The sequence below is a fragment of the Drosophila guanche genome, unplaced genomic scaffold (genome assembly GCF_900245975.1).
Source record: "Drosophila guanche unplaced genomic scaffold, DGUA_6, whole genome shotgun sequence".
NCBI classification, from domain to species: Eukaryota; Metazoa; Arthropoda; class Insecta; order Diptera; family Drosophilidae; genus Drosophila; species Drosophila guanche.
Window position 1 is genome coordinate 5,320,775 of NW_022995749.1, and position 10,526 is coordinate 5,331,300.

General features: G+C 44.4%; 1 protein-coding gene across 2 annotated transcripts; it reads left to right on the plus strand.

Moving 5' to 3' along the window:
- Window positions 1–2,526: 2,526 nt before the first annotated feature.
- Window positions 2,527–5,247, plus strand: LOC117584980. 2 transcript variants are annotated; one of them, XM_034274186.1, is made up of 3 exons: window positions 2,527–2,744; window positions 2,807–3,311; window positions 5,231–5,247. In XM_034274186.1, the coding sequence occupies exons 1-2, from the start codon at window positions 2,580–2,582 to the stop codon at window positions 3,308–3,310; spliced, it is 669 nt and encodes a 222-aa protein (XP_034130077.1). In that variant the 5' UTR covers window positions 2,527–2,579; the 3' UTR covers window position 3,311; window positions 5,231–5,247. The 2 variants fall into 2 exon arrangements, with proteins under 2 accessions (XP_034130077.1, XP_034130076.1); XM_034274185.1 differs by lacking the exon at window positions 5,231–5,247 and having other exon boundaries at window positions 2,807–3,490.
- The last annotated feature ends 5,279 nt before the right edge of the window (window positions 5,248–10,526 follow it).

The following is a 10,526-nucleotide window of genomic DNA, read 5'->3' on the forward strand; positions in this document are numbered from 1 at the left end:
GGGAAAACAATAAACGACGAGGATGAGGATGCAAAATACGCAACAGTTTCGTTTTCATTTCTAGTTTGAGTTTTTCATGTTCGTCCTGGGACACGTCCTGGCCGGGCAGGGCAGCAGAGTCTCGATTGCAGTAAACGAAACATAAAACCCACTTGCCCACATTTTCCAAACCCTCGGGGGTTGGTTTTCCCTTTAACAGTGGCCCAATGTCTCCCCTTGTTGTCGTCTTGACAGCGGAAGGTCCTTTCGCTCTTGTTCCTGCCGTTGTGGTGCTGGTGGCGGTGTCAAGTTCTTTTTGCGCCGTCAAGTTGAATTATCATAAGTAATAATCATAACCCAAGTATCCGGCTGAAGCCCTGGGCAGGGAACGGGAACTGGTCTGGTAAGGTGCACTATCCAAGAGGGGAGAGTTTCCTGTTCTCTTTTTTTGTGTATTGGTCTCTATCCCCCCCCCCCCCCCCCTCATTGGGGAGATTTTAAAAAGTTGCTCAGTTAATTGCGCGACACTTGGGTCTTTATAGGGTTTTGGCGGGCCAATCTGGGGTTGGGTGGCGCTGATTCTCGCTGGGATTAGCAGAGGTTTCTCGCCCTGATATTCGCTGATTAACTGCGGCCATTTATGCGCTCTATTACTCTGTTGCAGGAGCACTACTTTAGAGTCCTACGTATGACACATCCTTGTGATCTCATAACACTCAGGGGAGTGCTAAAAAGAACCCCCTGACAGTACTCCAGGCACGCCCAAACAACATGCCAAAGTTTGGGTAGGTGGAGAGTACTTCAGAGATAGTGAGAGTTGCCAAAGCCAAACAGCCAAGCAGCCACAGCCATTGAATGTCAGTCACAAAAATGCAATCACAGTTTGACACAATTTTACCGAGGCGCCACTTCAACACGTTGCAGCTGCAATATCTTTACAGTTACAAAAGCCAACCAGCCACACACATGCAAGCAGTGGCAATGGCAGTGGCAGACAGGCGTAGACCAACGCACGAACGACAACTCGGCAAACAACACAATGACAACTCTTTAACACAGTTAAGTTGGCAGCGCAGCGCAGCGCAGCGACAATCGATGTCGCATGTACAGTTATCCATTTGCCCAAGCATACCCTAGAAATCGAAAGGGAGTATGCGAATTGAGGGAATTATGAAAAGCATTTCAAATGTTTGGAGCAGCAAATGGGACTGCAGAGGAGTGAAAAGTAAGGAAGAAGCAGCTGGAAAGGAGAGAAATAATTATTGCAATTATAATTGTCTTTTGTTGTTAATTGATATTTATGTGATTTGTTGCAGAATTTTCTGATAATTTTAACACCAAATTCTCAATTTTTAAGGTGGTAATTATTAGTGCAAAGTATTTTTGGAGCTTTGTGGATGGAGTTTTAAAGTCTAACTGCACTTCCTAAGTCCTCCCTTATTCGTCACTGCATTGTTACTCTCTTCTTACTTGAATCGCCTTAGCGCGTGCTCGAGTGCATTTACTCACACTCGTCCGCATTTCACTCTCTCTCACACACACACCACGCTCGCACTTGCACAAATACAAACAGATGCCATTGCCGTTTTTGTTGTTTCTTTTTTTTGTTGCTGTTTGATTGCGTTTTTATCTTCGTCATTTCAGCAGTGTGGCCAGGACTTTTGCTCACACTCCAAATGCAACTGGAAGTGCAACTGCAACCGAGATGGCAGCAGCGCATCGGCGATATTTTACTGCAAACATTGTGCAATTTCACTTTAAACGTCAAATCGATTTTCATGTGATTTTTACCAGCATTTCTGGCTCATTGTAGCACCAAACCACAAAACCTTTGACTTTTCTTTAGTGTCCGCAGGAATTTTCTTCGATTTTTCTTCGCTGCACACTCACAAAATTGGTTTTATTTGAGTATAACATTTTGTTGGCTGAAGACTTTTGAGTACATTATCGAACAATCTTCAAAGTGGAAGCAAATAACGATAGGTATAAATATTTATAAATAGAATGCACAATGGCTTGGGGACTATTATAATTTATGGCAGATAATTTATATCTGCATAAAGGTGCACACTGGTAGTGAGACAATAAAAAGGCAGCAAATAAACTTAACAACGTCTGCAGACTATCTCAAGTTTATTTTAAGTAATCAATCGAACAGTCACTTGCCACTTATCGGTTTACTTTTTTTCTAATAATAATTTCCTGGTGCTACCAAACCCGACAACAAATCTAAAGTTTGCCTGATTGCTGAGCATTTTGTTTGAACAGCAGAATATGTCCTTATAGTGGTCATAGCAAATCATGAAAAGATTGCAATAAAAACAGATCCACCCCAATTAATCATGCCACAGATAGGCCACAGTAGAAATAGTAGTTTTTTTACGCATTCCCAGAATAACAGCACAAAAGTATGTATCCATAGAAATGTTTATTAATGTATACATACATATATATTATGTATGTACGAGTACAATTGTACTGCCCAATTGTATTTCATATTTCAAGCTGATAAGCATGAGATTATTGAAACTTGTGTGTGTGTGTGATTGAGAGCGCGTTCAGTTCAGTTGCCTGAAGATTGTCGGAGTGAGCGGATCGAAATGGAGACCCAAGCATTTGTTGTGACACTTTTCGTGGCGCTCTGCTGCTGCGGCATGCCACAGCGAACGGAAGCGGCTCGCATGAGGCTACCCCTGATACCGACATTGCCAAAGCAGTTGAATTGTCGTGCCGACAACATAGGGTTCCCCTTCAATCTGACAGCTGTACGTAATCAAAGTTCAACCCGGAACGCTGTTCTAATTTTTATTGCCTTGCCCTCCCCCAGCTCTCTGGCTACTGGTACGAGGCTGCCCGAGTGCCCAATGTGGATGTGCTGGAGTGCCTGAATGTATCTGTGCCCGACGCCATCGTAGAGGATCGCTTTGCGCTGGACTTGAAGTACATTAGCACCGTGAACGGTGGCTGGCAGTATACCGAAGAGCAGGTCGACTTTCCCTGGGAAAATGCCACCCAATACGGCACCTTCCAGCTGCACTACGGAAAGATCATTGTCACCTACAAACTGGCAATCACCGACTACACCACGTACGCCTTCGTCTGCGGCTACGGCAACATATCCCCCATACCCATCTTCAAGCTCTTCACGCGCCAACGAGAACTTAACCGGACAACAATAGCTCTAATTCAGGCGGCAGCCGATCAGTACGGCATCGGCTCCCAGATTGCCTGGGAGCAACAATCGCTGGCCAAGTGCACTGCCTCCACAATGCAAACCTCGTTGGGGTTCGTAATTGGATTCGTTTTTCTATGGTGCCGCATACTCACATAGCTCGAGGTCAAAGATGGTTGGATATATAGTTAGATTTTATGTCACATCATGACAAAAGTTACGTGGATATCCATATCTTTATTATGATTTGCGGCCGTTGAACTGATCTTTATATCACTCACTAAAGTCTGTTATCGTAAAGAAATTTCGACCAAAGAAAGTTGACCTTCCCATTTAGATAGATATCTTTAATTTTAGACATTTATTCTAGTTTTTTTTTTGGATGTGATATGACATAATTACTAAATATTTTCATACTTTAAAGATTCATTTTTTTCTGTTCCTTGCACTTCATTCAGTGCTAGTTTTTCTGTTACTCTTCTTTGTCTTTCCTTCTGTGAGTTGCTTTTTTCGCTCTACTCTTTCGGCTGATAAGCGATTTGTATTCAGATTAAATCAAGCATATTGAGAGAGGCATAGAGCCGAGGGTTTCTATTTCGATGCAGCTGTGGGGTGGGGCATTGCACGGAGCGCATGCTGCTGCAATTACGTAGCCTGAAATGCCGAAAGGAAATGTTTTGGATGAGGATGAGGAATTTTTTGGTCGATTTTCTTGGCAATTTTCATTTTCATAAACTCGCTGCAGCCTGAAAAGGCTCTGCAGTGGCTGTGGGATGGCAAAATAAAGCGAATGGAAAATGCTTTAAGTAGAGCTCGAAGCGTTTTCGGCTTCAGCTTCATTGGGCTCTCACTGGCCTGCACTACGGTATGCACACGGAGCCAGCCTAGGTCCCGTTTTGCTGGTCAGTTGCCGACTCAATGAAGTGCAAAAGAGTGGCCGAAGAAGTGAGGAGAAGGTGGCAACGTTGTACTGGTAGCGATAGCAGGGCACTTTCATTGATTTGATGCGTTTGCGTGCCGCTTGCGGTTGTTGCATGCTTGACTTGAGCGCCACCGAAGCCGACCCAAACCGACCCAACCAATGGGGCCAACCAAAGCCAGTGGCCAGTGGCTCCCTGTGGGAGTGGTTAAAGGAGCTCCAAAGCTGTTTACTCGAAGCAAACCAAGTGAAATTGAAAGCCTTTTTGCCGATAATTGTGTCCGGCTGTTGCTCCGCCTGCTGCTCCAGGACCTGCCACCGATCCTGCTCTGCTCGTACGTAATGGAGGGCAAACTATGGGGTGGTATGTGTGCACAACATGATTACTTGCCAGAGTCCACTGCCCCAAAATCGACGTAATCATGCGATGACTCTGCAAAAGTCTCTCCAAACATTCCCAGACACCCACACCCACACCCACCGCGTCCCAGAAAATGAAAGAAATGGTCGAAAAAGCAAATCGAAAACTGAAAACTGAAAACGAAAGTTAATGTGGCACAAAGTCAGGCCACATGGCTGGATGGCTGGCCAAGGGTTACGGCGAAGGGTTAGACGAGTTAGACGGGAGCCAACAAGTGAACCCTGCCGTCCGTCCGTACGTGTTCCAATTAATTTTGACATTTGCTCTTAATATACGAGTGTGTGCAACAAGGTTTCGATTTCGATTGAGTTATGTACACGCTGCAAATCAGGGTTGGGTTCATTTATAACATATGTATGTTTTTTTTTTTTTGCCATTGCAAAGCTGTAACGGGACAAAGCGCAGAGCATGTCTGTTCATGTTTTTTTGCGCACGTTGATCACTAAAAGCTTGCTGCGCTGGTCGCAGCTAGCGAGCAGGTAGCGAACCCTCCTCGAAGCTGAGAGAGTCAATCTGGCGCTCTCTCAGAACGCAACCAAAGCATGCACATGCATACGTACATATGTATGTACATAAATATGTATGTGGAATTCTTTTTATGTGTCTGCTTTGATCATTGTATAACGGTTATGGCTGAGCTGAAAGAAATCTGCAGACTGATTCAACTAAATCGAAGGCTAGCGCTTTAGCTCTGTTTGATTAGCTCTATAATAATTCCCCTTAGCCTTAAAGTACAAATATTTGAGCACACACACGACTTCACCCACTCATTATGATTAACCCATGGCCCACGAACAGAATTTATGCTCTTTACATGGACTGCTTAAAAATGCAACTATTCAAAATGCAAGGGGCAAAAATCTGGCAAACTTTTGCCCAGACTGCAGCAGCGGAGCACAATCGAAAAGCGAGGAACTACCAGCAGCAAAAAAAAACAACTGTAAAAAAAGAAGAGCTAAAAACTCGGCAGCCCAAACATGCGAAACTATTAAAAACATGTCTTTGTCCTTTGGCTTCGGGTGCATATAATGAAATTCCTAGCTGCTTTGTGGACCCCCAGGACCAAGCCACTTGGCGGCATGCCTCTCGCGTTGCGTCCTTCTCCACACTGCCACGCTTTATGTGCCTCAGATTTTTTCCCCAGTATCAATCTAGGTGAAATATTAACAAGCAGAGTCGAGACTGAAGTTCGTGCGACAGAAAGCCGACGAGGATGGCAGGCAGCGAGGGCAGGCGTCGGCAGCTCATAAAAATTCCTTAGCTGACGACAAAAGCTACGCCCGATGGCTGATGGGGAGCGGGAAGATAGAGGGGGAGGGACTGGATATACATGGAGAGTAAGTCTGGCAGAGCTTAAAGCGCGGCCAGCGATGCTGAAACAATAGACTCGAGTTAACTTAAATTGATTCCCAGACGTTTGCCAGCAAAATGAAACTCAACTCTCAGACATCGCCATTTTGTTGTGACTCCAAAGTTAGTTGCCCCCACTCCCGGCCCGTGCCACTCCTGCCTCTTGCCATGCACCTTGATTGCAAGTTATTTGCAATTTTGTGCAAATTTAAAAAGGCAAAAAGTACTAAAATGAGGGAGAATTCAGCCAGACAGCTCCTATAGCCACCGCCCTCTACCGCCAGCCTTCCTTGATTCCTTCCTGGCTGGGACTTTGGCACTGCACTTGAAAATGTTTTAAGTGTGCGCGAAATTTTTTATGCAATTTGTTCCAGAACGAAGGCAGGGGAGGAAAAGGAGGGATGGAGGGTCCATTGTGTTGCTCCACGTTGCCCAGGAGACTGCCCCGCCGTCTGCGCCCCGTTGCAGCTGCTCAATTTGCTGGTTTATTTTTTAGCATTCGGGATATTAAAATTGGCACTTCATTTATGTCACTCTTCAATGTGGCAGTCAAGTTGGCGATTTTTTAGCGATTTTAAATGATTTTCGAGCATTGTTGGGGGATTGTACTGCAATTTTCATTCACACTTTGGAATGAAAGGCAAAGGAGATTGCAGCTATGATGATGGTAATCAAAATGGCATTTTTGTTGCGGTTAAGGATTGTCATTGGAGCTTTATTGAGTGCTTGATGGAGTGTTGCTGCTGGAAGGTAAATTATATTCGAGTGTGGATACATAATTAAGCGCTAAAGAAGTTCTCCTCTTGTAGTTCCTCTTGTGGAACATTTCCATTTCATTTCAAATTCTCACCCACCTCATAAGGTGTTTCCCACTGCCGACTTCCTGGCTGCCTTTAGTTAACTTCTCTCGCTACTGTCGCTAAAAACGAGGGCCTGGCCCTTGGAAGATTTCATTAAGTGCTGGTTGAGGAAGTCCTCTGTGCAACAATGAAACTGCAACAATGCCCCCACAGGCCAACAACGCAAAAAAAAGAACAAGAACGAGCAGCGAAGACTGCGAAGGTTGCACTTGAAGTCATTCAGCCTCATACTGCGAGTGCAAACTTTTTAAGTGAATTTTTGATTAGATCTGGACGAAAGTTTTTTGTCGCACAGCCCGCCCAACAGCAGCAGCAGCAGCAGCAGCAAGGCGACTGGGAACGGACATAGATATATACGAGTATATAGTGGATGCCTTTTTCCAACTTAAAGTCACCAGTTAGTTGTGCTCTTTGTAATTTGCGCAAAAGTATATTTATTTGTGCGAAAGGATAATAATAAAATATGCCCTACAGATAGTTTGCCAGTGCGCTGTCCTGGGAAAGTTGTCCCTGGTCGGAAAGCAAAAGGTAACGAAACTGTACCTACTGCAACTTTTCGCGAACAGTTCAGTGTCTGGTCTGGTCTGGGCTGCTCTCTCCTCGCTCCTCTCGCCTGAAGTTTTGCGCCAAAGTTAATAAAATTATTTGCCACAGACGTTGATAAATATGAAACAAGTCTCTGGCAAATGGCAAATAAATACTGAAACACCAGAGCACAGAGTGCAAGTGCAGGGCTTTGTCTCCGATATGAAATATTTGCAAAAGTTTTTATTGGTGCAGTTTTCGCTTAAAGTAAGTGCGGCAGGGGCTGCAATTGTGTTTATCGGATAGAGATATTGAGATAGATAATAACTGAAAGATATAGAAACTGCAACTATCATTACTGCACTCTTTAACTGCTCTTTTTCATTATCCCTCAACCAAGTAGCAATAAATATTTCACCCTTCAATCTTCAACCCACAAAAAAAGATTTTAAATTGCAACCAATCCTTTCAGGGTTGTGCCCTGCTTCGTCCTTATCCTTGCTATTTTTTTGCTTTGCTACCATATGCATTCCATGTAGTTATTATTCATTGTCGTGCTTCAGCAAATATCAAATAGAGTCCCCGAGCCCGAGTCCGATTCCGAGTCCGAGTCCTTCCTTCACTCTTCGCCGTATTTTGTTTTCTCCGTTACTTACAGTTTTGCACACAGAGTGAGGTGAGGGGCGTAGCCGGAGTTCGCTTTGGGTTCATATGTGGAATGATTGGGGTGTGGTTTATTGGCAACCCCAAAGCGACACAAAACATAAAAAGGAAACGAGAAATTGTTAATCGAAACATTTGTAGCGTGAAATTGTCGTTATGTTTGCATTCCTCTTTTTATTTTTTATTTTTTTAAGCAGCAATATGTTAGGATTTAAATATATTCTCTCGTACGTATCGATTATTGATTGCTTTCCGCTTTAGCAGTGAGTTTTCTATAAATTTGCAAGCGCTCTCAGCGATAGGAGTCGCTGATGTGTGACATTGATATGCCGCATCGAAGGGCGAGGGCACAGTCATTAGCCGCTCATTAATCATAATTAAAAGAGAGCTCCAATGTGTTAACCCTTTGCTGGGTTGGCTGGGTTTGTGCATTTAAATTTCGTAGGCAACTTTAAGAGCTAGACAAAGCTCCGAAATTGCGGGCCATAAATCTCAATTTTCCACAAATTAGGCGACGATATGCCAAGGCAAGAACACTCCAATCCAATCCAGTGCAGTCCAGAGTTCAGGTAACTGAAAGCCACACATCAACTCCAACTCCAACTCCAACTCCAACTATAACTCAACTTCGGCAGTTTCGCTCTCTCTCTGTATCCGTTCTCTGCTCTCTCTTGGTGACATCTGCTCAATTTATCGTTATTTCTGGCAAAAGCCAAAACAAAAAATCAATTTAGCCTATGATAAAAAGAACCAAAAGCAGCAACCAGCCAGCCAGCAGGCTCGGAGAGAGAGAGAGAGAGAGCAAAAAAATGTCCAAATGAAGACAGCAACAAAGGGAAAAGGAAAACTTTTTGAAGCTGGCAAATCGAACTGTTCGTTTCCCCTTCCCCCTCCCCCACTACTCTTGGGCTCCTGAAGCATTTAAGTGATTTATGCCTTGGAAACTGTTTTTGAAATGTGGCTTCAGTCTCGGTCTCGGTCTCGGTCTCGGACGCACTGCTGAGCCTAGTACTAGGTCTCTCTCTCTCTTTCGCTGGAATTGCTCCTCGATGGCTGGCCAAAAGTCAAGAGAATGCCGAACCGACACACAAAACTGTCCAAAGTATACAAATTGGCTTGGCATGAGTTATTGATGATCCAGGCCATGAAATGAACGACCACAGGGCCGATGTTGCGCCTTGTTCCCCCACCAAACTGACTGACGCGAACTGACTAACCGACTCGAGAGCAGCCCCACTGCTGGATGTGGCAACAAATGTCTGCCATTTGGCATAAGAAAAGTTTCGCCGAATCCAACAAAAATTACCAAATGAGTGGGCGAACGCAGCGCAGCAGTCGGGAGGCAGCTAATTGGAGCCAAAACTTTGATGTAAGAATTCAGCTGTTGATCTGCTCCAGGTACTTCCATTTGCCTATGTTAATTTTCAACGATTGACAGGATCCTCTTTGAAGTAAAGGGCAGCCTTTCCATTGACCTAATTAGTCCTCAAAACTAAAGTCAGACTAAGACATAATTCACCTACGCAGCGTAGTCCAAAGTCGCATAAAATATTCATGGGGTGCGCCTCCACAGTCACCCAATTATTACGGGATCATAACTCATGTCCGAGCATAAAGCCCGGTTATCACAGTCACAAAATCGTGTTATTTAATGTTGTGCTAATTTCTGGCCAAGTCAACGATGCAGCCCAAAACACACCCCAGGTAAGGGGAAGACAGCAACAACCAACCCCCAACCTTCCGCCAGGTGAAAGTCGTGACATTTTTGTGTGTGGCTCATTTCTTGGTCATTTCCGTCAAGTGTTGTGTGGCTGCGGCACACGAACCTATTTACAAATGACCAGACATTTAAGCCAAATGCGTCCGGGCTGGGCAAACTAAATGCCTGAAAATTATGCTGCCTCAACATGAAAGGGCAAAAGAAACAGACAACCAGACCCAGAACACACAAAAAATGAACGACAAAGCGGGACACAGCAATGGGCAATACGCTACAAAGGGAGGAATAATACGAGTTTTCTCATAGGAGTTTTGGCCCAGACAGACACTCCTTATGCCCGTTGATACTCTACACTCTGAGTTTGCATAAGAAAAACACGATGAGTTATGCTAACATTCGGACTTCTAGGTGGAGAGAGAATTTGTGTCTTGCGGGTCTATAGCTCTGGGTGTCACTGTGTCAATTGCCTTGCCCTGGCCCTGCCCAATTTGGCGTGCTCTTAATTAAGTTACAAACCACAAGGCTGACAGCGACGAGGACGATACAATTTCACTAATTTCCGTGCAAGGCGACACCGACAATCAGCGGAGCGGCAAACGTTAAATGCTTAGCCCCCCACTAACCCAACCAGTCACGAGTTAATAAATATTGTCGGGATATTCAGGGCGCACCCCGCCTAAAACCAAACTGTTTTTCAGGCGTTAAAAGCCCCCCCCCCCCCCCCCCCCCCCCCCCCCAAAAAAAAAAAAAAAAAATAATAAAAGAAAGAAAAAAATTAATATTTGAAAGAAAAAAAAAAAAAACAAACACCCCACACCCCTTCGTCTCTCGAGGGTCGCTTTAGTATGTCATACGTGATCTTTGTTATTTCTCTTATAACACTCATAAATAAAAGACGACTAACACAGTGCTGCGTG

What these genes read in the sequence shown, in the direction of transcription:
- LOC117584980 (XM_034274186.1), top strand. Translation starts at nt 2,580, where the DNA reads ATGGAGACCCAAGCATTTGTTGTGACACTTTTCGTGGCGCTCTGCTGC. An exon ending in TCCCCTTCAATCTGACAGCT is followed by an intron (nt 2,745 to 2,806) that starts GTACGTAATCAA and finishes GCCCTCCCCCAG; the next exon opens with CTCTCTGGCTACTGGTACGA.